Source organism: Manis javanica, chromosome 1 (genome assembly GCF_040802235.1).
Source record: "Manis javanica isolate MJ-LG chromosome 1, MJ_LKY, whole genome shotgun sequence".
In the NCBI taxonomy this organism is placed as follows: domain Eukaryota; kingdom Metazoa; phylum Chordata; class Mammalia; order Pholidota; family Manidae; genus Manis; species Manis javanica.
In genome coordinates, this window is record NC_133156.1 from 13,589,073 (window position 1) to 13,616,986 (window position 27,914).

General features: G+C 39.6%; 1 protein-coding gene across 3 annotated transcripts in view; it reads left to right on the top strand.

Annotated features, from left to right (window-relative positions):
• Positions 1–19,393, top strand: part of LOC118969486 (protein POLR1D-like) — a 40,187-nt gene extending 20,794 nt beyond the window's left edge. For 2 of the 3 annotated variants that reach the window (XM_037003886.2, XM_037003884.2), the window contains 2 exons: positions 4,570–4,644; positions 18,345–19,393. In XM_037003886.2, coding sequence (XP_036859781.1) covers positions 4,570–4,644; positions 18,345–18,618 — 349 coding nt within the window. In that variant the 3' untranslated portion in view covers positions 18,619–19,393. Of the gene's footprint in view, positions 1–2,809; positions 2,860–4,569; positions 4,645–18,344 lie in introns of all 3 variants that reach the window. The other variant, XM_037003885.2, reaches the window with a different exon arrangement.
• The last annotated feature ends 8,521 nt before the right edge of the window (positions 19,394–27,914 follow it).

The window sequence follows — 27,914 nt, forward strand, 5'->3', positions numbered from 1 at the left end:
TCCAGGGTGCTGTAACACAAATACCATAGACTGGATGGCTTGAACAACAAACATTTATTTCTTGTCCTTCTGTTGGCTCAAGGTCTGAAATCAAGGTGCTGACAAATTTAGTGTCTGATGAGACACATGGTACAAAGAGGGAAAGAGCTCTGGGGCCTCATTACAAGGCACTAATCCCATTCACGAGGGCTCCCCCGTGACCTGGTCACCTCCCAAAGTCCCCGCCTCCTAATACATCACTTTGGGGCTTAGGTTTCAGCATGAATTTGGGAGGACACAGACATTCAATCCATACCACTTCACTGCTTCTCAAAACAGTGGCTGGAGACCAGATACTCCATCTCTCTTTTTTGAGCTGTTACTTGGTATTTAGTTTCTCTGATTTTATTCCTTTGAAAAATCTCATTTTCTTATGTTCATTATTTAATTTGCCCTTCAAGTTCTGCTGTTTCATTTTAGTTGCCTTCATTTTCTTGCTGCCCTTTCTATGTACTGATATATATCAGTTAACTCTCAGTGTATTTATGTGAGTCAAAGGAGACTCAGACCCAGATAACTCAAAACTAATTTGTTTGCCTTAGGATTTTAAGATGATTTGCATTCCCACTTGGGTTTTATTTAAGCTGCTATTATCATCGGTTTACATTCCTTCAGCATGTACCAGCTGGCTAATGGAATGAACAGGCAGGCCTGAGGAAGCTGGGCTAGGATGGAAAATTGGCTGTAGATGATACACACATAGATCATTGAAAATTGATTGTGGTTTGTTCTTATGCCCGGAAAACTTGTCTGCTTAATGACCTAGCCTTCTTGCACTTCTTGTTTGCATTGAACTTTATATTCTAATATAGTGAACTTTTTTTGCAAATAAACCTTTAAGATGTTGCAGGGATCGAAATATAAAAATGACTGTACCTAGAACTAAATTTATGTCTGAATAATTTTCTTCAAATTTTGTATGGACTTAGTTCCTATATATTGTCCTACTTTTTGCTTTTCCTCTATCTAATTGCAATTTATACTTCTGTTTTATCACCTCATCAAAGCTATCTTTTTTCTTGAGGTTGATGTTTCATAATCTTTGAGAATTTAAGTATTTGGCCTCCTGATCATTTGCAGTAAAAACTGTATTTGCTGTTTCCTTGCCCAAGAATTCATTAGCAAGAGTTCCAGGAAAAACGAGAGCTACAGTAGTGAAGAAAACTACCTGACTTGCTGTTTTTTCCCCTTTTATTTTTTTTAAGGTGATGTTATTTCAAGGACACAATACATGCTTGCCAGAAATTGTTGTTTTCCTGTTTGGAATGAAAGCCCAGCAGAAGGAGCTTGTGCAGGAGAATTTGGGGTGGGAGGGAGCGAATGCTCAACATTCTTAGGACAGAATAGTGAGCGGGCCTCCCTCATTCCTGGGCCTCCCCGAGTATTGGCCAGTGGCCTGCTTCTCTGAGTGAGTGTGGAGGCAGGGGCAGCAGCTCCAACGGGCCTTTTTTTTTTTTTCATTTATTTTATTTTTTGCCTTTTAATGATAAAGAGAAACAACTTCCCCAGGACTTGCTATACAAATGTGTGTGAAGAAGATGGGTAATGTATAAATCATCTTAAAGAGCACGTGCCTGACAGAGGTTGGCTAAATATGCTGTAATTCATCTTTTATCTGTGAATATGTCTTTTCATTTCCAAAATGACCTCAATGTTCCTTTTGAGTTTTACCCTCAAAAACCTTTTTTGGTATGTGATCAGAGGATATGTGGCCTGAAACAGGGTCCTTTCGGTTTGTTAGTTTTTGTCCTTCCTCCCCAATCATTAGCAGCATTTTTGGCAAGTTAATGTCCCTAAGTGCCACTTTTCTCATCTATCAATCGGTCATAACTATGTTGTCCTGGTCAGATGGGACTGCACCTTGTAAACGGTAAAGCCCCATGCCAGGATTAGTCGTTAACCCAAGTAATTACGAATTCCTACCTTGGGTCCACCCCAGCCATGGGGATGCAAACCTGCCCGCACCTTTGCTGTGGACTGTAGCCAAGCCTGCTCACCTGGAGACTTGCTGCCTGAGCCTCCTGTGCCCCTGGCTTCTACACCTTCCCCTTCTACCCCATAGCCTCTCATAGGTACACCTTGTTCTCTCTCTGACTAGTTGTCAACCAGTAGGTCTCCTTAATCATGGCAGGTCAGGTTAATAACAGTGCTGGAGATATTTTAGGTGAAATGAAACTACAGGAGACTCACTGTCAAACTTCTTGGCTCTTGAAGGTGACTGGAACATGTGTGTGCCTTCAGCATCTCGGGGCGCTCTCCGCTGAGCACTCCTGCAGATGTACAGCATTTCAGCTGCGTCATGACACAACTAGGCCTCTGTAGGCTGGTCTGGAGAACAAAGAAACATTTTAACACTGTTTTTATGGGGGAATGCATTCTAGTTTATTTGTAGCTGATATATAGTGTGTTCATAATTGGGGAACTGGCCAAACAAGTTTTTTACCCCTGATGATTTTTAACTGTTTCTATTGTTAGGAAGAGAGAGCGCGCATAGGAGGATCTAAGTATGATTGATCACCTGCTTTCTTTAGAAACTACACTACGTGCTGGAAACGTAGAAGAAGAGGCATTCGGAGTATCTTTACCCTTTGTATTTCTTCCATTCATAATGATGAAAAAAGATCTCTGCTTTGGAGACAGATAGGATAAATTTTTCATGACACACTGCATGAAACAAAGCCCTCAGATCACATCAGTAGGATGTATTATTATTTCAAAGAGGTGGAGGAAGAATGGTATGTGGTAATGAGATGCACTTACCTCTCCACAGTGTCATGAGGCTGGGCTGAGAAACGTTATCTGACTGAGCACGTTCAAGGGGTAAGAAGGCACCCACACTGCGCGTTCCGGCTCTTCACTGACTCTGCCAGGGGACCCTCCCAGGACGCATCCCAAAGTGTCAAGCTGCTAAGTTAGCTTAGTGGAAAAGGCATTTTTTAAAGATCTCACTGTCAAGAGTTTATTTAAAAATGTGTAAGTTGCACAAAGATAGCCAGATATATTTGTTTAAGAGGGTGGTGAAATAGTTTGAAAGCATATTATTAGCAATATGGAGGTAAATACCAGGAGAAACAGATAAAGAAAAGTTGAACTTTTTTTTTTTCGGGTGGGGAGGGAAGGTTGATGCAGAAAATGGCTGTATTTTAAGTCTTTAAATAGTATTTGTCTTTTGAAGCTATGTGCATGCTTTGATAAAACAAAAATCAGTGTAAAACGACATTCTTATAAGTTAAATTTTTTTTTATAAATAGTATTTTATAAATAGTATCTGTAATAGTATTATAGATAGTATAATAGTATAATTAAATATTTTTATATAGAATCAATATATAATTATCCAGTTTCAAAACTTTGTGATTAGATTTATAACTGTCTTTGGACTATATTTTTTTCCAACTTCTTCCAAAATAATAACTTTATTATTTATTTATCATAAAAAAATTAAGGTCAGGACTGATTATCTTCCTATTTTACTCCCCATAGCACTTTGCACAGTAGCTTAGACATAGTAAAGTGTCTACATATAGTTGATACATAATAACTTTTCTGGGTTTTCTATCTCTTCCTAGAAAGTATTTTAAAGAGTTGAAGAAAGAATGTTATGTGGTAATGAGATGCACTTATCTCCATGATGCCATGAGGCTGGGCTGATTATTCACACAAATAATACAGACTCAGTTTAGAAAAAATAGAAAATGCAGAAAAGCAAAAAATAAAAATCACCGCAAAGCTCATTATATTGTTTTGATAACATCCTTCCACATGATTTCCTATGGGATACATACATGTAAAAAAAAATTAAGATTAATCTCTACACAGTGTTTTCTGCCCAGCTTACATACTAAATATATTATGAATGTCTATGGCCAGTATTCATTTGTTGTCATTTTTAGTGACTGCCTAACCTTGCTCTGTGTGGATAAGCCATGATTTAGGGAACCAATCCTTTTTTAGTAAACACTTAAGTTTTCTATTCTTTTTCTTTAGTTGTTAACAAGTGGTTTAATGAGTATCCTTGTACGTATAGTTTTGCATACTGTTTTCTTAGGGTAAAGTAGAATTTTTAGGTCAACAGGTATGTGTTATTTTTAAGGCTCTTTATTTCATGTTGCCAAATTGTCCTCCAGAAATGTTATGTCAGCTTTGGTCCCCATTAGTAGAGAAAAGAATATCCACTTCTCTACTCTCACTCACTGAAGGGCAGAAACAGATTTGTCATTGGTGGGTTAATTAGTATTTCTTAGAATATTAGTGTATTTGATCATTTTTAATATGGATGTAGTTTGTCATTTTGTCCTTTTCTTTTCAGTGTTTTCCCCCATCACATGAAAAATTTCTTTTTGACTTTTACATGTTCAAAACCATGAACCTTGTCTTTTCATTTTTTTGTTTTTTTCAAAATTTTACCCACGGTTTTGAAATGTTATCCTTCAAGAGCTGCTTCTTTCCCAAGATCGTATATGTGGAATGACTCGATTTTCCGAACTTAGATGACTGACGACCTCTCCAATTTTTTCCTTTTCTCACCAGGAAAGCCATAGAAGAATTGCTTAAAGAAGCAAAGCGTGGGAAAACAAGAGCAGAAACAATGGGTCCTATGGGCTGGTAAGTTCTTGAGTTGTCTTCCTTGAAACTTAAAAAAAAATATTAAAGAGAACCGTCTTGGCTGGAGATACAAATATGTACATCTTTAGCATATAAAGGAAATGTGAAAGTATGGCGGCAGAGGAAGTCCCCCAGAGGCCAGTGGTAGAGGAGGAGTCCCCTTGAGGGCTGCATGCTGAGGACCTCTGGGAATGTGCAGAAGTGGGCAGGGGAGCATGGACGGAGACACCTGTTAGGGTTTTATCATCCCTTAGTGCACAGATCCCCAAGGGCTGTGCAAGCTACTCCTGGACCCAAAGGCATCCTGCATCAGTGTTCAGTGTTTAAGAATTTTTTTAATTATAGTCTTAGTAAATCAATATTTATTTTTTAAAATTCCAAGTATTTTGATTGACAATTCCGGTGTGTAGAATGAAACTTTTCTCTTCGCAGTTTCTATACAAAGTAGAGCTTGTAAAAACTTAATAGTATAAACAAAGGAAGAATTTAACCTTAAGAATTAGGTCTACTGTTTTAAGCATTTCTTTAACAATAACCTTTGCATTCAATTGATATGCCAAACGTAGATCTTTCTCTGCAATTTAAAATTCACTACAATGGTGTAAGTAGTGTGGGCCATTAAAAAGAGTAAAATGTAAAAATGGGGTAGGAGTGGAGGGTAGACTTCTGAATATACCTTGTTCTGTAGATTTGACTCTTAGAACTATGTACATGGTTTACGTAAAATATAAAACAAAGGTAAATTAAAGTTAAATAGAGGGAAAAGCCAATTTCAAAAAATCAAGCAAAATAAGACAAGTGGACCCAAGTAAGCCATTTAGTAGATGACTTAGCCACACATAGAGGAACTATTTCAGGTGATCTGAAATTTGACTATATTTCCAAAAGACAAAAAGAAACTGCAAAAAAATCTTAAATTGTTTTCAGTCATCATATTGTTAGTCATACTAACATTGTTATTCTGAAAATATATTGAGAGATAAAGCAAATAAATACCTATCTGCTATAGATAGGAAGATTTTCAGTGTGAAAGAGATACTATTATAAAATCAAAGAAGAAAAAATCTATAATCTTAAATCTCAAATTAGAAATATCAGTAAAAAGTCATACTAGATTTTCTCTTAAAAAACAAAAAAGAGAAAAGCTTTTATTAGCTCTGCTCATGGAAAAGTCCTAGAAGCAGTGACCACCCACTCAGCAGCAGTGAAAACCCCTGGCACCTAGGTTGTGGTATATAAGTCACTGAAAGAAGACAGAGATCCTTAGAGGAGTAACTGCCTGCAGATCTGAGCAGTGTGCCTGGAGTAGGCCAAACTGCATTAGAGCTCACAGTCCCTGGGACTGCCCTCACTTCTTAAACCAACTGCTAGTCCAAGGAATCCCAGAAGTACCCTCAGCTTCACCAACTTGCTGAAGAACTCATACAATTCACAGAAAACTATTATACTCATAGTTACAGTTTATTACAGGGAAAGGATACAGATTAAAATCAGCCAGAAAGGAGAGGTAAAGGTCATCATTGTCTGGGAGCATCCCAAACGTGAAGCATCTGTTGTCCTCTCCCCTAGAAATCTGGACACATTACCCTCAAAGCATCAATGTGTGACAATACTCATGACATACTGCACCCAGGGTGGCTCACCCAGCCTCAGTGTTCAAAGTTGTTATGGTGGTTCCATTATTTAGGCATGATTGATTGATATTGATTGATTGCTCATGTGGTTAATCTTAGTCCCCATGTTGACCAATACCACCTGACCCCAAGCTCCCGCCCTAAGTCACATGCTTGCTTGGTCTTTCTGGCCCGGCCAGTCCTCCTCTAAGACTATCAGGTGTGGCCAGCCCTGTCCTAAGATCCACCCTAAACAAAGATATTTCTATCAGGAATGACATTACTTCCCAGAATTGAGATTACCTCCCAGAAGCCAAGGATAAAGGCAAGACCTCTCTGTGGGCAAGGCCAAACTATCATTACACAGGCAAGAAATGTATAAGGAGCCAGAAAATCTTGTCATACAAGAAAGCAAAGAAACTCAAAGTCCAGGAACCAACTTGAAAGGCCTCCCACTAGTCAAAGATGAGAAAATTTGGACTTCAAAAAAAAAAGAAAGCTATAATGATTGAGGTAGCTATAATAAGTTAAAATCCACAAGGTCATAATAATCACAACAAGAAACTTAATGGTCCCTTGTGGAGAATGCTAGGGAATCAAAACTGCTTAAAAGAGAAGAATCAAGCATATATCCTATTCCCTTTAAAAATTATACCTCAAGGTTACCAAATAAATGATGAAAGAAGGCTTCCTTATACAATTGTAACTATTAAACATAGACTATAGAATAAGATTATCATTTGAATTCTTAACAACTCAATAATAAGAAAGCAAACAATCCAATTAAAACATGGACAAAATATTTCAACTGAAACTTCAAAAATGACATAGGATTGGCCAATAAGTATGTGAAAAGAAGCTCAAATCATCTGTTATCAGGAAAATGCAAATTAAAACCACTGTTAGTCACCACTACACATGCATTAGAATGGATAAAATAGAAAAAGACTACCAATACAAAGTAAAGATAAAGTAGAACAACTAGAATGCTCATACACTGTAGCTAGAAATGCAAAATCACACAGCAACTTTGAAAAATAGTTGGCAGTTTTCAATAACTATATGCTCACTATACAGAATGCTCCTAACCAATTACCAGAGAATTGGAAACTTAAGCCCACACAAAAATTTGTATAATGATGTTCATAGAAGTTTTATTCTTGATAGGCCAATACTGGAAACAACCCAAATGTTCATCAATGGAAGAATGGATAAACCAATTATGGTTATATCCATACATTCAGTACTACTTACTCAGCAATAAAAAGAAACAGGGCTACTGATACACACAGGATGGATCTCGACAGCATATGCTAAGTGAAAAAAGCCAAACACAAAACATTAGGCAGTGTAAGATTCCATTTATATGACATTCTAGAAAAGCCAAAACTGTAGGGACAGGAAACAGGTCACTGGTTGCCAGGAGATAGGGTTGGAAGGAGGGGAGGATTTACTGCAGAACTTTTTTGAGTGGTGGAAGTGTTCTCTATCTTGATTGCTGTGGCAATTACACTCCTTCATACCTTCCTCAAAACTCATAACACTGTTTACTTAAAAGGTTAAATTTTATTTGGTACAAAGTATGCTTCAGTAAACCTGATTTTTTTTTAAGTCATCATTTTGTAATCCCTAATGATTGGATCTAGGCAAAGATCATCAAGGGCTGCTAGATTGATCAGGTGAAAAGATGATGGGGAAATTTCTGAAGAACGAGTCAGGCTGACAACCCCTGATCAATCTTCACACCACCCAAAGATACAATAGGAAGAGCATACCACCCGTTACGAGTCATCCTTGTCAAAAAAATTGAACCCAAATCTGGTAAGTCTGCAGTTCGAACTACTAGTTTGCAGGAAATACAGAGGGCAGAACATGTTGAATGACACTTGGAGAGAAAATCACACAAAATCCAGAATGTGGGGGATTCTATAGGACAAACAACCCAGTTTCTTTAACAAATGAATTTCAAGGAGAAACAGAGGAGTATCCTATGAATTAACTGATTTGGGACACATAAAATAATGTACAACCTATTTGGATCCTTATCCAAATTAACTGTAAAACGACATTTATGAAACAATTCATGTATTTGATGGTGTTAAGGAATTAACAGTGATCTTTTTAGGTGTGATAATGGCATCCCTGTTATTTTTTAACAGCTGTTATCTTTTCAAAATTCATTCTGATGTATTCATAGATGAAATGATATAATAAAATAAAATAATCCAGTGTAAGTCAATCATACACAATATATGTAGTCATCTTAGATTCAGTAAAATACCTATCTCCTGGAAGGATGATCATAAAAATTTGGTGAGTTAATATGTATGAAAACATTCAGCATGGTTCCTGTCATGGAGCAGTTGGTCAGTAAATGTTAGTTAAATCTGCTTTTATCTTCTTTCCAACCTTGCTCTGCCCTTTACAGAATAAGGTGCCTCTACTAATGTGGATCAGATTAGTTCAAACTTTGTTAAGGGCAGTCTGCTTTGGTTTTTGGTGTAAGGCAGGACTTTGATCAGGTTGACCATAGTCATCGGTCCAATCTGATACCTTATGTGACAGAATCAGCATAGAGCTAAGTCATAAATTTGAGATGACGAGTAAATAAGAAAATATCAGTCAAGGCTCTTGCTTTGTAACGTGTAAGTTACATGTTCAAGGGGATGGACTGTTTCTGGGCAGCTCTCCAGATGGAAGTCATTTATCCAGACAACCTTAGTGCCACTAATTGGGTTGGTAGAACTTTCTGGTGGCAAAAGAACTATTTTATCCCCGTCAGCTCTGTTTCCCCTGGGGAGAGTTACCATATGCACAGGCCACCTTGAGGTTGTGGGAGTACTGATGTACGCTTTGGGGATTCTATCAGTTAGGTTGGCAATTCCACAAAGTTACGGCAAACCCAGGTTCCTTCCAGTATTCCACATCTCCCAACCACAGGGTAAGATTCTTTCCTACACGGTCTAATAGAGCAGTAGCCATTAAAGCCACCTATCAGTAGAAAGGGAGAGAAGAAAGAAGTTGGATACTTTTGAGGACATTTCCCAAAAGTAGTATGTGCCATATCTACATGTACTCCATTGGCAGAATTTAGTTTCATGTCCACACCTACCTACAAAGTCAGGAATTTAGTCTTTGTTTTTCCTAGGAAGTCTTGTGCCTGATAAATATCTGAAATTCTTTAGCTGTAGAAGGAAGGAAGAATGGATATTGGGGGACAGCTCACAGCCTCTTCCCATAAAGGAGGGAGAAGCATGTTGAGAAGGAAGTAAAAGATGGCAGATTTATGAGGAGGATCATGGGAAACAGGATGTGAAAATTATACTTTCCCTTTAGTTTACAGGACAAGATTCCTGTTGCCATTGTGACTTTTTTCAATTGTTTGATAACAGTGATCCTCAAACTTCCTGGTTTTAGGACCCTTTACACTCTTAAAAATATCAACCCCAAGGAACTTTTTTTTTAATGTGGGATTTATAGTTACTGTATTGGAAATTAAAATTGAGCAATTTTAAAATATTTATTTATTACTCCATTAAAAAGTAATAATAAACTTTACATGTTAAGTTACATGTTATAATAAATAATATATTTCTTATAAAAATAGCTGTATTTGCAGAAAAAATATTGATGGAATGATCTTGTTTAATATAGTATTAATAGCAAACCTCTTTAATGTCTGGCTTATAAAAGACACCTGTAATTTCATATCTGCTTCTGCTGTAGGTCTGTAATAATATGTTATTTTATAATATGTAATTATGTTATTTTGGTTGAATATGTGAAGAAAATCCAACCTCACACAAATATGTATTTGGAAAATGAAGAAGTATTTTAATAGCCTTTTCAGAAAATGTGGTATTCTTAAATACTATATCAAAACCTTGCAAATAACTTTTATTGGGCAGTAGTTTCCTAACATTCTTTTCAATAATGCAGACTTTTCATATTCTATTACAATAAAATCCCTTCACCTACCTTGCACTTTGACTGGACCTTCTACTCACACACGATTTTGTAACATCATACACTATTGGTCATCTGGAAATACTGACTCACTGAGTTACGAGATCTTCTATATGTCAACACATTTCATTATGTAATATTAAAAACACATTTGTAAATATCACCACTAATCTCATCAGAAAAGTCTTTGGGGAACCTGTCACGTTCACAGTTTTCCAAACGTCTAATTGTCTTTCACTTTAAAATTACAGTTTTATCATTAACAATGAATACTGTGGTATTTTCCTTCAAGTGACAGACCTGCTCCCATCTGAATAACCAGCTAGTTCACCTTGCAGCCTAGTCGCACGGGCACTGTGCAGCACCTTTCTTGAGGCACCTTTTGGCTTGACACACCCTAACACATACGGGCTCTGGAAGGAGTTCTGGTCTGGGACAGCCATGATTTGCCTCTGTTCCTGGTGCCGGGACAAAGAACATCTTCCCCATTGTGCTCATCCTGGGATAATACCTTGTTTCCATCTGGTTAAGTGTGTGTGTGAGTGTGAGTGTAAACAAAAAAATCTTTAGCCCCTAATCCAGTGGTCCCCAAACTTACTGAACATTTGAAATCATCTGGGGAGCTTCCAAAAAGGCTAATGTTTGTGTTCTACCACCAAAGATACTTCATTTGGGGTGTGGCCCAAGCTCTGAGGTTCTTAAAAAAAGATACTCAGGTGATTCTAAATTTGAAAACCACAATACTGGTCACTGTTGACCTCTGCAGAACTCAGAGCATTCCCACACCTCTCCTGGGGCAGGTAGCCAGGTGTCCAGCCATGGGAGTCCCAAGACCCATCTCTGTCCATCCTGGAAAGCTGACCTCCTCAGCCAGATGTTAAGGAGCAGACAACCTGCAGCTCTCTAGTAGGCCCTGGTCTACTTTTCTAAGCATTTAGAAAACCTTTGTATTTGCTTTAAATTTTTAAATAAAGCTTGAGTGAGTGACATTATTTTTTCCTCTTGGATATTCCATGAAAAGATCTGAGTGAGATAGTTGAGCCGTTGCCAGAAAGAGATTGCTGAGCTAAAGAAAATGTAAGTGGGATGTCATTTTTTATTTTACAAAGAAAGAGACCATTTGCTGCGATATACTTTCTTGACTATGTTCCAGAATCTCTTTAGAAGCTGTTCTTGACAGAGGCCTCCGGGAAGCTGAAATACTGGCCCATATGACTTTCTTTTAGTCAACATAAAGGAATTTACGAGCACAAATTTCAGAAATTTGCCCAGCTTCATTGTCTACAAAACTATTTTCATTCCAGTCACATTCACTGCAGCTTCTCTGTAGCCCAATATAATTTTTGTGCCTATCGCCTGTGGAACTTCAGCCTTTGACTTGGGAAGGTTTGTACCAGAGTACAAAAAGTTCCAAAGATTGAATTTGACAGAAAATTCAGTTTCCTTAGAAAGATTAAAAGATTCTTTAGTTCTTTTAACCCAGTTGTTTTAAAGGGAATGACATCTTTGAGTTGTTCTCTGTTTTGGGTTGGGGCCAGTCTGGCGATAAGGGGGAAAATCACCTACAGTGTTCTTCCATTTTAATATAACCAGCTTTTGATTATTGGAAAGCAAATAATTTCTCCAGTCTTTATCCAGGCATGTGTTTTTATTCATCTGAATATTTACTGAGCACCAGTCGGTATGGTAAGGGGCCAGGCACAAGCAGCAGTAAAACTTGCTCTCCTAGCCTTAGAGTTGTTCACACGCCAGACGATCCAGGCAGGCTGGCAGCGGAGCCCAGTGCGGAGCCAGTGGGGAGTGGGGGCAGGGCTCGCATCCCAGAGTGACTCACGTTTGAGGCTCTTGGCAGTACTTCAGGGACACAGAGCTCCAGAGCCTTTACTTAAAGAAAGTGGGGCCCCAGGGGCTTTCCCTAACTAATTGCTGATGGCACCAGAACCTGGCTTTCTCTTCTCTAGCTTAAAGCTCCTCGCAGGGTACTACCGCTCTTCTGTGGATCGTTGTCTGATAGATACAGAAATACACACCGTCGGTGCTTCCTTCCCCTGCTGCCCACTTTCCTTTCATATCCAGTTAGGAGAGTGAGTGAGAGCTCTGAATGTGTCACCATGGGATCAGAGGGCTGCGGCACTGATCTGTGCTGCGACCGGGGCAGGAGGCCCACGCTGGCAGCCTTGTCCTCTAACCTGGGCACCGCTCTTCCCGTATCTGCTTGTGAACTTCATCTTCCCAGACCTTGGGTTCCTCTCAGGAGTCTCCTAAAGAGCAGAAATACACAGAGAGCCTGGTATTTATCCGCTACAGGACCCAGCATAACGCCTTACGTATGAAAGATTCTTAGACTTTTAAAAATACATTACAGATATGAATGTACATACATGTCAACTATTTTCATTACTTGGAGGGCATTGTGTTGGAGACAGGTCACTGAAAACCCACTGTGGGCCTCAGAACTGTTACATGCAGAGTGATTAAGGATGAACTGTTTAGTAATGGGGATTCTAACACTAAAAAGAATTTCTCAGGTGCCTCCCGCAGAGACCTTTGCTGGCCTAGTTGTGAACTGTAGCACCCCGATGGTGATGGTAGTTGTGGCAGCATTCAACAGCAGAATGCATCGTAACCAACCGCAGCACCAAGATTAAAAATAGTATCCTTGTTTCTTGGAGTGTTGGGAGAGTAGGTGTGCTGCTTTCTACAGGTGTTTTAGATTTACATCTGTAATTGTGCAAAGAAATGTGCAGAATGGAAAATAAAATGCTGGTTGCTGGTGCGGGGTGGGTTTGCCCGTAGGAATTAGAGTACATTGCATGGAAACTTGCTTCCGTGATCCCAAGGCCTCTATTTCCCTAACCATAAAAATAAGAATCATCATTTCCCAATGCCTGTTGTACTTTACAAATCTCAAGGTCACATGGGTTGGGGAGTTCTCTGTCTTAGGCTCTGTCCGTGTCAGTGACTCTCCTGGGCTCGTGAGTGGTGAGCCGTTCTTAGCCAGCTTGACACTGAGTACAGACCTGCTTCTTGCTGCCTGTCCTGGATGCAGCAGCCTAGCTGCAGCCCTGGCTTCTCCCCCTAACTGCCCTGGCCGTCAGCCACCTGGTTATTACTGCCGCAGGCCTTCCTCTTTCCTGCCCCTTCTGCCCCATAAGGGATTGTGCTGGGAAGGTGGCCTCTGGAGGCAGACCCCCGGTTCCAGTCCCAGCTCCATGTCCTACTGGCTTGAGATCTTAGATAAGTCGCTTTTCCTCTTCTTTTGTTCCTCTGTAAAATGGTTGACAAAATGAAGTGAGGTAGCACTGGTGATGGAATGGCCCCAGGCAATTGCTCCATGAATGTTAGTTACGTCAACGCTGTCTGTTTTTACTGGCAAGTGATCATGTGTCACTATTTGATGGGTCATATTCATGAAACTATTTTAGAAACCGAAAGTGGTGGGTCTAAATCTATAGAATACCAGATACTACTATTTCTGTCCTTCAGCAGTAGAAATAAAAAGTACTAAAATCAGAAAGAAAATAAAAGCCATTACATTTATCTTCCCTTTTCTGTTCTCTACATTTGTTGTACAGTTTACTATTTTTCATAAATTGAGTGCCTGATTTTTGTACATTATGTTATGCAGTGTGCCTACTCAAAAAAGAAAGAAAAAGGTTAAAAAGGGAAAAAAAGATGGAAAGCTTACAATCATAGCCTCCATCAATTTTAGTCTCTCTAGTGGCAGATTCTCTACAAATCTCTGTCCCTCATGGCATGCAAAACCTGTCATCATAGCTTCTGGGCTGACAGCTTGCAAAGTGAAGGGAATCGTTTCACTGTTAAAGTTTAACCTACACAGAATGCTGGCCCTTGAGTCTAACAGTAGTGTTGGAGGTACTTTCCAAAGCAGTTTTAAGCAGTCTCTAATTATATTTAGAGTTTTATATCCATTTATGTTGTTAGCACCTTAAATCTGGCTCTTCTCACATGAGCTACTACAACTTTCTGAAACCAAAAATAAAAATAAACAGGCAGGGTGAGAAAGTTGATGTGTGGGTCAGAGCTACAGACAGGAAAGCAGCCGACTGTCCTGTGGCCTTCCTCGGGCCCCACACCTGGCACAACCCGTGATAGTGCAGACGCGTCAGGCAGCCGTGGCCGGTGCTCCCACGGGGGGAGCTCCAGCTTTTCCCTCACTGAGGATGTGGAAAAAGCTTTAGAGTGGTTGGGTATCTAATGCTAGCTTATCATGTCATCTCAAATGCAGGAAAAAATGATGCCAAGAAAGAGCTGAGAAGCAGGACAACAGAGAGATCAATGAAATGGAGTAATTTCCTAATGTGAAGAATAAGAGGAGCCATTTTCTAAAAGATTAACATACAGAGCATGAGCAGTGCATTTTCAGACTGGAAGGGACTTTAGAGATCACCGACTTCCACCTTTAGTGTGATATTGTGGAGCATCGATAAACTGAGCTTACAGAACCTTCGGAAATGCCATAAAGTCAGAGGTAGTCCCCAGGAGCCCTCTTAGCCTGATGCCAATGGAGAATCGAGATGCTCTGTAAAGTGAAACTTCCAGCTATGGAAGTCAAACCATTTTAAGTACCAGAACTTTTCAATTTTAACCATTTTTACAAAAAGTTCTATAAAATATCTCATTAATTTTTTCTTGATAGCTTTTTTTCCTTTTTAAAATCTTTTCCTTTTATTCATTGAGAAACATCAGATATTCTATACTATTCTTGATTAACTTATTATCCTAGGTTATTTGCGACTTGCGAATGTTATCTTGAGTTGTCATCATGGAAAAATTCCTGGTGTATTAACTTATTTGAGTGCTATATGTATTTTTCATGAAGAGAGGATGAGTAATAACAATATTGGCCCACAATCCTTTGTTTAAAACCCTTGAATCCAGACAAATTTCTAAATTTAAATATTTTCACATTTTAAAAAGGTCCTTTAGTACATACAGTGTGCACTACAAGTACCCCCAGTGGTACTTGCTCGACACATCATCCCTCTTCAGCAAAATGTATGAATGCTTATTCTAAATGGGGTAAAGACTAGATATAAATAGCCCAGTGTCAGGTTAGGTCAGGTTTCTGCCAAACAAGTATTGGTGTCATAAAAAGAACTTGTTTTCAGAGGTTTTAAAATTGTGGAGTTGTGGATAAGAAGTTACAGACCCATAAGTAACATGTATTGAAGATTTTCTATATGCCAGGATCTATGCTAAGTGCTTTATACACTTTATCTCATTCAATCCTCACATTGTATAGATACTTCTATTTCTCCCACCTACAAAAGGGGAAAACTGATGTATAGAGGAGTGAAGTAGCTTGTCTACGGTCAGACAACTAATCAGTAGAGCAGGATATGAACCAAAGCAAATGTTTTTACCAAGTGCGTGTTATATTTTGGGTACTGTGTAACAGGTAAAAGGCAATGGGGAGATTATATAATAGATCCAAGGCTCAGTATGATAAGGCATGTGATTCTAGAGCATGTGTGCCTAGCCAGTACCATGTTGTATGAGTTTGTAGCAATAAAACAGCTGGCTATGAGATTGAGCAAATCATTTATTACATTAAAGGCCAGAGAAATTCTCTGCCAGTTTACTTCTCTCCATGTTTACTTCGTCAAACATCAGCATTGATGTTATGCTCCTTATACTTTGATATATTCAATGCAGATTTTATAATTTCTTTATACAGAATCATCTATTACACGTACCTCCACATCTGCTGTAACTACTCCTCAATCTCATTGTCCTGGTCATTTCTAAAATGTGTCCTGGCATGTTTGGGGAAGTCACTTTCAAAGCCCCCCCACCTTCTCCCCCAAGTAAACCAAATTCTAAGCTATCCTTGACTTTTTACCTTGAATAGAATCTTCGGCACAACCAACATCAAAAATCACATCTTTGATGTTAAAAAGGAATGGAAACTTAAAAAGGGGGGGGGTAGATGGAAAGGCCAGTTTTCTCGTGGACTTTACTCTAGAAAATCATCTCATCTCCGAATAGCTCGTTGGCCACTATGTTGAGTCAGTGGTTACACCGGCAGCTGGAAGCTTGGAAGCATCTCCTCTGGAATGGGCCTCACCCTTGAGTGTGAACTTGGCATGTCTCCAGAAGAAAAAGAGCTTTGTTCATCCTGGGTGAGCAGTGGGGCAAAAGATGATCTTACATGGAAGATAGCAAAATATAGTGGAAATCACCAGGAGTTACCAAAGGTTTTGTTTTGATATCCTGGGTTAATGTCCCATCTACCAATAATCACCTTTCCTATTTGTTTCATTCAGAGAAGAACTGACCAATTTTATCATCACTGAGATGGCCCATGCCAATGAAAACACCCTAGAATTCTTTGTAGCTGGCTATACCTAGCCTCCTGCATCCAAGAGATAAATGTGGTCCACTGACTCATAAAAACAGCTTGGCTCCTACAGTAAGCACTGGGTCACAGGGGCCAAAGAGGAGCAGGAGAGCTTTTTTGTGTTGAAGGATAGTTTTTTTCAGCAGATCAGCAGTATTGTGCTATTTTGTAACACCAGTCTGCAACACTCTTCTGAATCTTTGCTGAATTTGCAACTGTGGTGGTTCAAGGTTCTTCACCAAAAGCAGTGCCTGCGTTCAGTGATAGCCTAATAAAGCCACCCAGGTAAGAGCACGGCTGCTCTCTTGTCACATGCCTGCCGCATCGCACAGAACAGGCTCACTCATGTAGGTCTGGGAGGTGCAGATGGCTTTGCCTGGGGAAGGCTGAGGTAGCATGATGCTGGTGCACTTTTGGAAGCTGCAGGGAGCTAAACAGAGCTGTATCCCCCAGGACTCGCAGAACTTTTTCTTTGCTCCTCTTCCCATTCATTCACTGTGCCTTCGAAACTCCCGTGCTGAAAACAAAACAAAAACTCCGGTGCCGTCACCACCTCTAAAACATTCCCACTTCTTCTACACCTTGGTGTCCTTTCTGTCATTTCTTCTCCATGTTCTCGTTAGTTCCCCCATCACTTTTCCTGGCCTGAGGATCACTTTTGATTCTTCTCATTTATTCTCTCTGTCCGTGAAGGCTGGAGAGCTGTGTATTTGCAGCGGGAGACATTTTCTTCTATTTGTTTTCTCCTTTTACTTCCAGATTCAGTGCTATCCTGGTGGCCTGAGGTGGTCTCACCTCCGTGTAAGTGACACTAGGCTGATGACTGCCTATATTTCACGTATTTGGTGCTAGACTATGGTCTCTACAGTGGAGTACTGGTGGGTTGACTCTGAAGTATTGTGTGGGATTCTCTTTGAATCAAAGTTTGATCTAAAGATGGAGATTATAGAATCCTACATTCATTTTAGTTTAACACCAGCCTCCCTTAATAACATGAATTTGGAGATCAGCATCCTTCTAAATAGCCCATCAGATGGCCAAGAGAAATATGCCTGTTTTCATCTGTGTGGGCTTTCTTTTCCAAGTGAAAGATTTACTACATCTGAAAAAAAATTTTTAAAAACTACTGTAGTATATAAGTATGTCTAAGCATGTAAAATAACAATTTAATTAGTTACATCCTCCTCCGTGTAAAGTGCTCCCCAGCAGAACATAGGCTGCAGCCCTGAAATAGAAAATGTGAGAGTTTCTTAAAAGGTAAAATATGATTGTTGAATTTTTATGGATTCTTTAGACAATTTTTGTTTCTAGAGTAGAGCATTTAGCTCCAGTATTCAAGGTATATAGCAAGACATACTTGTTTTGTTCCTTGGAGAGGGACTTGATTTTACTCTTTGGTAATTAAAAGCAAGTCATGATAGATTTAACTCAAAATGCAGATTATGGTCAAATCGGGCATTTACTACCCAAGGAGACGGTACTGACCGACCCAGGCCGTCGGCGTGGTGGCTGACGCCTCTGTGCGGAACGGCGGTCCTGCCAAGGAAGGAGGGTCGGCACCCTCAGCCCGGCGCAGGAATTCCCCAGTGCCCCGATTTGTCCCCCTGTACCCGGAGTTTACACTAGGTGGCACGCAAGGAAAGCTGAACGGATCCGGACCCTTGTTTCCGCGGAAGCCGCGCCCTTGGCCCCGAGCGGCCGCGGGCTCGGCTCTGCAGCGCGCGTGCTGACCTGCGGCTCTCCCTCTTCGCCCGCAGGATGAAGTGCCCTCTGGCCGGCACGAACAAGAGGTTTCTCCTTAACACGATCAAGAACACACTGCCCGCCCACAAGGAGCAGGACCATGAGCCGAAGGAGGGCAGCGAGGAGCCCGCGCAGAGCCCGAAGCCGCGGGAGGAGGGCCGCAGGCAGCGCCGAGCGCCGGCCGCCCAGCGCGGCTCCCAGGCCCGGGCGCGGCGCGCGGCCAGCCCCTCGCCGCCCGGGAAGCGGGCCCGGCCGGAGCAGGGCGGCCGGCGGGCGGACCGGCGGTGAGGCGAGCGGGCCTGGGCCGCTGTCCCGGCGGCCGGGCCCTTCTGGCTGGGGCCGGGCCGGAGCCCACGCGGCTGTTGCCGACCGGCCGGGAGCGGCTGCACGGGGGCCTCTGCGCTTGGGACGGGAGCCTGGTTCCGAGGGACTGGGTCTCAGGCTGTTTCGGCCGGTTCAGGCTACGTCAGCAGTGTAGTATACAGGTGTCTTGTTTTTATTATATCCTGTGTGGAAGTTGGTTTCAAAATCTGAAGCTCAAAAGTGTTCAGGGATTGTTACAAGCGGTTCCAGGCGATTGGGGTCGTTCTCAGACTTCTCAAAAAAAAGTACTTGTGAATCCTATACTTTACCTTTTTGAGTGATCAAAGGCATCCGGCCAGTAACTGTATTTGTGAAAAGTTTCAGCCCTCCAAGAGCTAGAAATTTACCAAGAAACTCATTGATAGTTCTGAGTTTGTGTTCCTCTAAGTGAAAAATATAGGAAATTCTTAAAATTGACTTTGAATTTAGTGTTCTATACCAATAACCAGAGGTTGAAAAATTGGCTTTGTTTTTCTTGTGCGTTCTCAAACTCACTTCTGAGATAGAACAGTTTTTCTATATTTAATTTTGGAGGACTAGAATATATAAATTTTAAGTGGTGCTTTTAAAAAAAGCCTCAAAAGTTAAAATTAACAAAATTATTTTAGTGCTATGTCTTGTTTGGCTAAAGACCTATGAGACCACTCTTGGTATAGTTGTTTCAGAAATCTTAATTTTAAATAAAAGTGTGTTTACAATGCCTTTTTTTTTTTAATCAATATCTGTGCGACTCTGTTTTAACATACAGTTACAAACCTTTCACACCTGTGTTCTTCCTTTCATAAGCTGGAAATTCACCAAGAACCCTCTTCCCCAGTCCACAAAAGGAAGAATCTGCCTGTGTCGCCTCCCCAATTTTCCAGAGCCTCTGAGCTTATGCCTGGCTGCTCCCAGATGATCACTCGCCACAGCCCTGCCCCCTGCTTCCCAAGAAAAGCCCTTGCTAAGTAAATGCTAGAAAGGAGCACTTCGGAAAACTTAGCTTGGGGGTGTTTATGTAGAGGGGAGAACAGACGGTGTACTGCTCCCCCACTGGGCTGCTGCGCCGCACCCTCAGTCCGCTCCCGGGAACAACCTGAAGCCTTCCCACCTGATCCACCCCTTCTTACACCTGAAGCCCCAGGGCCTCATCCTAGGACTTTATAACAACGTACTTCCCCTTTCAAACACACAAAAGGAATGATTTGGTTCATATAACTTTATCCAAATCTGGCTATGCATTAGCCTGTATTATTTGTGCTAAATTTTAAATGTTTCGTATTTAAATATTACAAATACCATCGACTCATGAATCATTTTAAAATTATCATTAAGTAAAATAAAGTTGAATCGTATCATGTGTCTTATGCACTCCATATTTAGAGCAAACGGGCAAGTTCATTGTTCTTTGAAAGAAGGTGATGGAAAATGAGCACATTTTTATACTCAAAAGTAAAGGAAGCGCTTTAGCCTAATCATACTTACGTTTCTTACTTGTATGAAAGGACAAGTGTTCTACAAAATCATTTTCTCTTTAAAAGGATTTGCTCCACTTAACAAAAATTATATTCGAATGTTAAAGCTTTCATCAAGAGCAGCCATGGTTTTCCTATAATGTCAGGAGCGAATGACCTGTTCTTACTCCGCATCCACACATACAGTGGATGTCAGGGGAGAGATTGGTCCTGAGATATCATGCACACAGCTACCTCCTACTTCTGTGGTTAACATTACTGGCTTAGCTGAAAGCCAGAGACAGTGTTATTATCCACTCTCCAGTGTGCCTGTGTTGAGAGATCACAAAGCCCAGGATAGAAGCTAGAGGCAGTTAGTCCTGCCTCTGCTATTGGCTAGCAGTGGGGAGGGCCTTCTCTGACTCACTGGTCTGGACTGCACCTTCCTCATCTGCAAAACTCAGATGTTTATACTGAGTCCCTAATTTTGAAACAGAGACGGAAGAGTGAAGTTTTAGGACCTGCGTTCCATGCTTCCATTAGAAAGTTATGTAACAGACACAAGTGTGACTTACCAGAATTCATTTTCTGTTCTACCTTGTTTTAGAAAACAAGTGAAGCCTCACCACTTTCCTAAAGAATATTATTAACCCCATAAATACTCTCACCACAAGGTATTGGTAGGCTATATTGAACCTATTGTGTGTAATGAAATAACATTTATTATGTATCACCTTTGGCCCAAACATTGTTAGGCCTTTTCTCTCCAGCTTTATTGAGATATAGTTTTCATGTAATACTGTGTAAGTTAAGGTATACAATGTAATGATTTGACATAAGTATGTATTATGCAATGATTTCCACAATAAGGTTAAAGCACCCATTAACTTAGAATTACCATTATATGTGTATTGCACAAACATTTAAAGATAGCACTTTGACTTGTGTCCATCTTACATCCTGTGAAGAAGGTGCTATTACTCCCATTTTACAAATAAGGAAACAAGAAGGGTTAAGTTTGCCCAAAGTCACCACACTGGGAAGTGGCAGAAATGCTCTCTGAAGCCAAGGCTGAATCCAAAAAAAAAACCTATATTTTTTCCTACCCTATGCCAAGTCAGTTCCCACAAAACAGGACTGAGATGTCTCAGCTGGACCCGAGGATTTCCAATTTAGGAGCCTAAAGAACTTTTATAACCAATGCATTTTATTGGTTAAAATTTATTCTAGAGAGCTGAATGCAGAATTCCCACCCAAGGAACCTTTGCATGGGGGAAATGTTTCCCTATGGGCCCTTTTAACAGCTATCTAAATCCAAGAGAAAAACTCTTACAATTTTGTTGGTAATTGGTTACACAGCAGCTGATGGACTATATCCAAGGAAAATTAAACTCTCATGTAAAGTAGATAATTTAGGTTAATTCATATTTAACCTGTCTACTTTTTTCCAACCACAAGAATACCAAGATTTGGGAGTTGGCAACTCAGATTCAAGGCTTCTTGAGTACCATAAATAACATCCTATAATCCAAGGTAAGTGTACTATTTCTACCTCTACCACCTTGGAGAAGCATGTCAACAGATCTTAGATGGAGACTGAATCTCAACAGTAAAAAGACTACTTTGCCAAATGGAAACTCTTATTCTCAATTTTTAAAAGACTACTGAGAAGCATGCACTCTTACACACATGAACACAGGAAGTAAATTAATTAATCTGTATTAAACTGCCAAAACAACATAGTAATTCAGAGGAATTTTATAAACAAATGATTTTTATTTGGGATACCATGCCATAAATCTCAGTAGAAGGTCCTGGATATTATCATAAAAAGGTCAATAATAAACATAGATTTGAGAGCATCATTAATTCATTAGATGAGCTGTTTCTCCCACCTGCCTAGCCCTATAATTTTTACTTTTGGTTTTAATAACATAAATTCCCTACATGAAAACATGGAGACATAAACTAGGTGTAACATATCTAATGAAAACACCTGAGGGAGATATTTCTCCACCAGATAAATGTACAGCCTGCACTTGATAACACAGTCCCTGCAATTCCTAAATTATTTTTTCTCATTAATCCCTCAGGCACAGTTTTCTTCAGATGAACTAGTATATACTGTCCAATTACAAAATACTCCAAATACAGACCCAGGAGGCTAATGGATAGTCTTTCAAAGTTCAATGTCAATTTACAAAGGAAAAACTGCAAGACTGGTTTGTGAGTCTGTGTCCTACATGAAGAACAAACCATTCATTCATTCAGTAAACATGTAGCTAAGCACACATGACAAGCACATGTTGGGCTCAGAACAATCTAACTCCTGCCTTCAAGGTCATGTTCATGTCTTCCAGATTTAAAGGTGTATAGTATTTGTGCAGCATGGTATTTGCCTCTTGAAATTTTACAGCCCTGCCTGCAGGTATTTCAGTCCTCCATATCTGGGAAGTCGTTGGTGGTTGCACACAATACAGCACGGATGCTTTCATTTTCATTTGTTTAAAAAAGGCAACATTTTCCTTTTCATGAGTTATAAAAACATATATGTTTCTAGAAAATTCTAAGAATATGTACCAGAATGCCGAAGATAAACACAGAAAGCAATATATAATAACCAACTCATGTAAAACTACTAGAAACACACCAAGAAGACAATAAAAAATTGGCAAAAGATGAAATGTCAGAAAATACAAATGTCCAACAAACATGAAAAAAATGTTCAACCCACCAGTAAACAAATAATGCAAGTGAAAATGTTTTTCCCTCTTTTTAAATTACCTGAGAGGATTTTTTTGTTTTGGTTTAAGTAATTCTGCTAACGAGAGTATGGTGATACAAATACTCTCAAAAAAACAATTAGCAACAGGGTAAAATGACTCAGCATTTCCAGGAATCTTTCAAATCTTCTCTTTCATTAACAAGTCCTGCTTCTAAGTGCTTCACAGGTTTTGTATTCAGTTTAGTATATGTGCTTATGTAGATATTTACTAAAAGATCTCTTCTCAATCACTTAGCTTTGTCTTCTTCTTGTTGTAATGATTCTCCTTTAAGACCATATTAACAAACATAGCAATAACTTCAATGCAAAAGTATAAATCACAAATCTCTTTTCTTACATGTTAATTTTATTCATGTTCCCATTTCCCTTGTAGTACTGTCCACACATTATGGTGTTGGGATGCTCTCTTGCAGGATGAGTTATCTGCTCTGAATTAGTGACCAATAAATTATTCTTTTTCTCCTAAATCCAAAACACAACAGGTCTGGAAACCAAGAGGAGGATGTGGCAAGTCTCAAAATTAAGACATAGCAATAGAAACTATTCAAAATGAACTACAAAGAGAAAAATAACTGAAAAAAAGGAACAGAGTATCATTGAGTTCTGGGAGAAATGTAAGTGACAAATACACATACTTGGAATCCTGAAAGATGGCAATGGGTAGAGAAAAATATATAAAGAAATAATCATAAATTGTCCAAATATAAAGAAAATTATAAACAGAAGGATACAAGAAACTCAATAAATTCTAAGCATTAAAAATATAAAGAAAATTCCACAAAAGCACATAAAAATCACATAGCTATAAACCAATGATGAAGAGACAGTATTAAAAACAATCAAAGAGAAAGGACATTATATTCAGAGAAACGAAGATAAGGTTTAAAGCAGGTCTCATCCAGAAATAGAAGCTAGAAGACAGTGAAATGGTATCTTCAGAAAGAAAAAATAATTGTCAACCTAGAATTCTTTACCCAGTTAAAATATCTTTCAAAAATGAAAGACCCTTGCTGATGTCTCCATCCTTACTTACTCATCCTTAGTCTCATGGAAAACCACCAGGCATGCCCTTCCTTGCACAGGGTCTTCCAGGGAGAGCTGTTCATGACTACAGAATCAGAGTCCCCTGATGCAGCCGCCACCTCCTTGAACCCCTTCTGAGCACTTGTGAGAGAAAAATGAACAGGATCAAAATGAAGCCCTTTGTTTTGATTCTTTTTTGACAGGTTTTATTTTTGACAGGTTTTTGTTACACACTTCATTTTTTAGGAAAATGTAAAAAAAAAGAACCATAAATTACACTCTCCCCTTACTCTTCCTTAATGGTGATAGTCTGAATGCTCTTCCCCATAAGATCAAGGATGTCCACTTCCACTACTTCTATTCAACAATATCCGTACGGGTCTAGCCAAATGCAATATCTCAAGAAAAATTAAATGGCATTCAGATTATAATGAAAGAACTAAACTTTCTTGACTTGCGGTTGACATTTTCTATGTAGAAAATCATATGGTATCTATAATAGCTACCAGAACTATTAAACAACTTTAGCAAGGAGGCAGGATACAAGATGAGTATTAAAAAATTAATTATATTCCTAAGACTAGCAACAAACAAATGAAATTTAAATAATTTAAATAACACCAAACCTTAGAATACATGGGGATAACTCTGATAACAGACTGCAACACCTCTATGCTGAAACATTCAAAACATGGCTGAGAGAAATTAAAGAACATCTAAATAAATAGAAATCAGTAGGCAAAAAGATGGTGGCAAAAACCTTCTCTCATGTACACACCAAGGAAGCAACTACAGCAAATACAACTAACCTTAAAAATGACCTGAAGACTACAGAACAGACCATCTACACCTGGTGAAGAAGACAGGACCACACTGAGAAGGGTAAAGAGGAAGAGCCATGATTGATCTGGACCCAAGCCTTCCTCCCATCCCAGCACACAAGCAGGAGGGACAAGAATGGAGTGGGAAGGGGATAAACACTCAGCAATCTGGCATATGTGGCCCTGGAGATCTGCTCTGAGAATACTGGTTCATACTGCAATGGGTTTTGGTGATTAACAGGGCTGGACACAAGGGAGAGTTGGCGCACTTTGGGAGGCTGAGACTCCTGTCATTTGCAAGGACAGGCAAACTGTCAGTCATGCTAAGACCCAACACAGAGGTGGCAGCTTGAAATATTTACCAGCTGCAGGAAGTATGCCAGAGGGGTTGGGGTGGAGGGAGCTCTCTCTTGAAGAGAAAGAGCAGGAGGACAACACTTCTCCAGCCCTTCTTCAGCCCAACTGGTTGGGCAGTTGCAGTATTCATCTCTGCAACTCACCAGCTTCCTTTCTGGTAGCTCAGCTCCATGGTGCCACAACCATGCACAACCTCCCTGCCTGGCACACAGCTCAGCAGTGGGCTGCAATTGCTGACCAACAGGCATAGGACCGCCCACCCACAATGAATCCCAGCAGAAGTGCCTCATGTCACACAAAGGGCACAGAGAGGAGAGCTGTGAGGATCAGCCACTGCAGGCAGACAGGCAGGCAGGCAGAAAGTCAGGCCCTGCCCACGGCCTACCAACAGCAACTGCAGCTCTGCTGCAGAAGAGAACCAAGAGCAAAGGGTTTTGATCATCTGGGCACCACAAGACACACACATCATAAAGTCATTACTGTCAAGACCAGGAGGCATAACTGACCTACCTAATATGAAGGGTGAAACACAGAAACCCAGACAAAATGAGGAGATAGGGGAATATTCCAAACAAAAGAACAAGATAAAATGCCAGAAAAGGTAGTAAATGAAAGGGAGGTTATCAATATTCTTTATAAAGTATTCAAAGTAACAGTTATAAAAATGCTCACTGAAATCAGGGAAAGAATTGATGATATCAGCAAGAGAGTCAACAAAGAGAAAGTATGTGAAAGAGTTGCTCAGAGCTGAAGAATACAGTAACTGAAATGAAGAACAAAATAGAGCAAATGAATAACAGACCGCTGGAAGGGGAGGAAAGAACCAGTGTGATGGAAGATAGAGAACAGCAGAGTAGTGAAGCTGAGGAACAGAGAGAAAAAAATTTCTAAAAGTGAAAAGATGCTAAGAGAGCTGTGTAACATCTCCAAATGAAACAATATTCACATAATTGGGGTCCCAGAAAGAAGAGACAAAGGAGTAGAAATTCTCTTTGAAGAGAAAGTATCTGAAAACACCCCCAATCTGGGGAAGGAAATAGACACTCAGGTCTTGGAAACACAGAGAGTCCCTAACAAAAGGAACCCCAGAAAGACAACACCAAGGTATATGGTAATTAAAATGGCAAAGATTAAAGAAAAAGAGAGAATCTTAAAACAACAAGAGAGAGGTAGACTGTTACCTATAAGAGAAACTCCATAGGCTATCAGCAGATTTCTCAGAAGAAACTTTATAGGCCAGAAGGGAGTGGCATGACTATTCAAAGTATTCAAAGGGAAGAACCTACAACCAAGAATTCTCTACCAAGCAAGATTATCATTCAGAATTTTAAATTTCCGAGATAAACAAAGATTTAAAAAATTCACCACCATTAAAACAGCCTTCAGGACATGTAAAGGGATTCTGTAGATAGAAATGTTCTTAAGTCTAAATAATGTTCATCAGTGAAAATAAACCTACAGTAAAGATAAGCAGACCAATTACAAGCAAGTAGGAAGTTAAAAAAACAAAAGTAGTAAAATCAGCTATACACAAAATTGGTCAAGGATATGCAAAAGATACATACTATGACTTCTACATAAAGTGTAGAGGAAGAAAAATAAAAAAGTACTTTTAGAATGTATTTAAAATTGAGTGATTGTCACCTTAATATATAGATGGTTATATATTTAGGAAACCACTAACTCTTGACGGGCTGTTACTTAAAGCGAACAAACCAACAGCAGTGCTTAGTGGCTACTGCTATGAATCATCAGTGTTGTATCCAGAATTCAGTGGTTAGTAACCAAGGGTGCAATGCTGGTATGGAATCCTTTCTTCTTTTTCCAGAAGTTTCTCTCCCTTGTGTTTAAAATGTGTCACTTTTCTTCATTATTTCTGCTCTTTTCAGTGTCCCTAGCCCTTAGAGGCTGTCTCTTAGTAGCATGACCGTATCATCTCTCACTTCCTCAAACGTGTGTGGCCCTTTCATTTAACTCCCGGCTGCTCTAAGTGCTTGTCACGTGGTGTATTTCCTCTGTTGCCCCCCCACTTTTGTTCTCTCTTGGTCCTGTGCTCCCCTCACCTCCCTACAGCCACACATTTATGGATTCGAACCTCAGAACCCATGCATTTCGATTTTCCACTTAATAAAGGTAAAGAAATGAACTCCTAAAGATGATTTCAAGATCGGGCCTTTCACATCTTCTCTCTTTCCTAAAACAAGGAGCCATAGTTGTTTTGGAACCATATTTATGCAATATTGGTGGCTTTACACGTCCTCTTCTAATGTAAGCACTCAATGCTACACATTTCTTCCAAACACTGATTTTGCTGCGTCCCATGAGTTTTGATACATTGTCTTTTCATTTTTATTTAGTTCAAAGTATTTTAAAATTTATCTTAAGATCTCTTTGACCCAGGTGTGTTGTTTAATCTCCAAGTATTTTGGAGTGTTCTAACTAGCTTTTGCTAATTGATTTTTAGTGTATTTCCATTATGTTCTGAAAGCATACTTTGTATGATTCCTACTCTTTTTAATTTGTTAAAGTGTATTTTATGGCCCATAAAGTGATTTGTGTTGATGAATGTGCTGTGTGAACTTGGGAAGGAGGTATATTCTGCCAAAACTGGGTGAAATATTCTATAAATGGAAATTAAATACAGTTGATTGATGGCATTGTTCAATTCAACTATGTCCTTACTGATTTTCTGTCTATTTGATCTGTCAATTACTGAAATAGGGCTTTTGAAGTCTTCAACTATAATAGTGGATTCATCTGTTCTCCTTGCAGTCCTATCAGTTTTGCCTCAGATATTTTGAT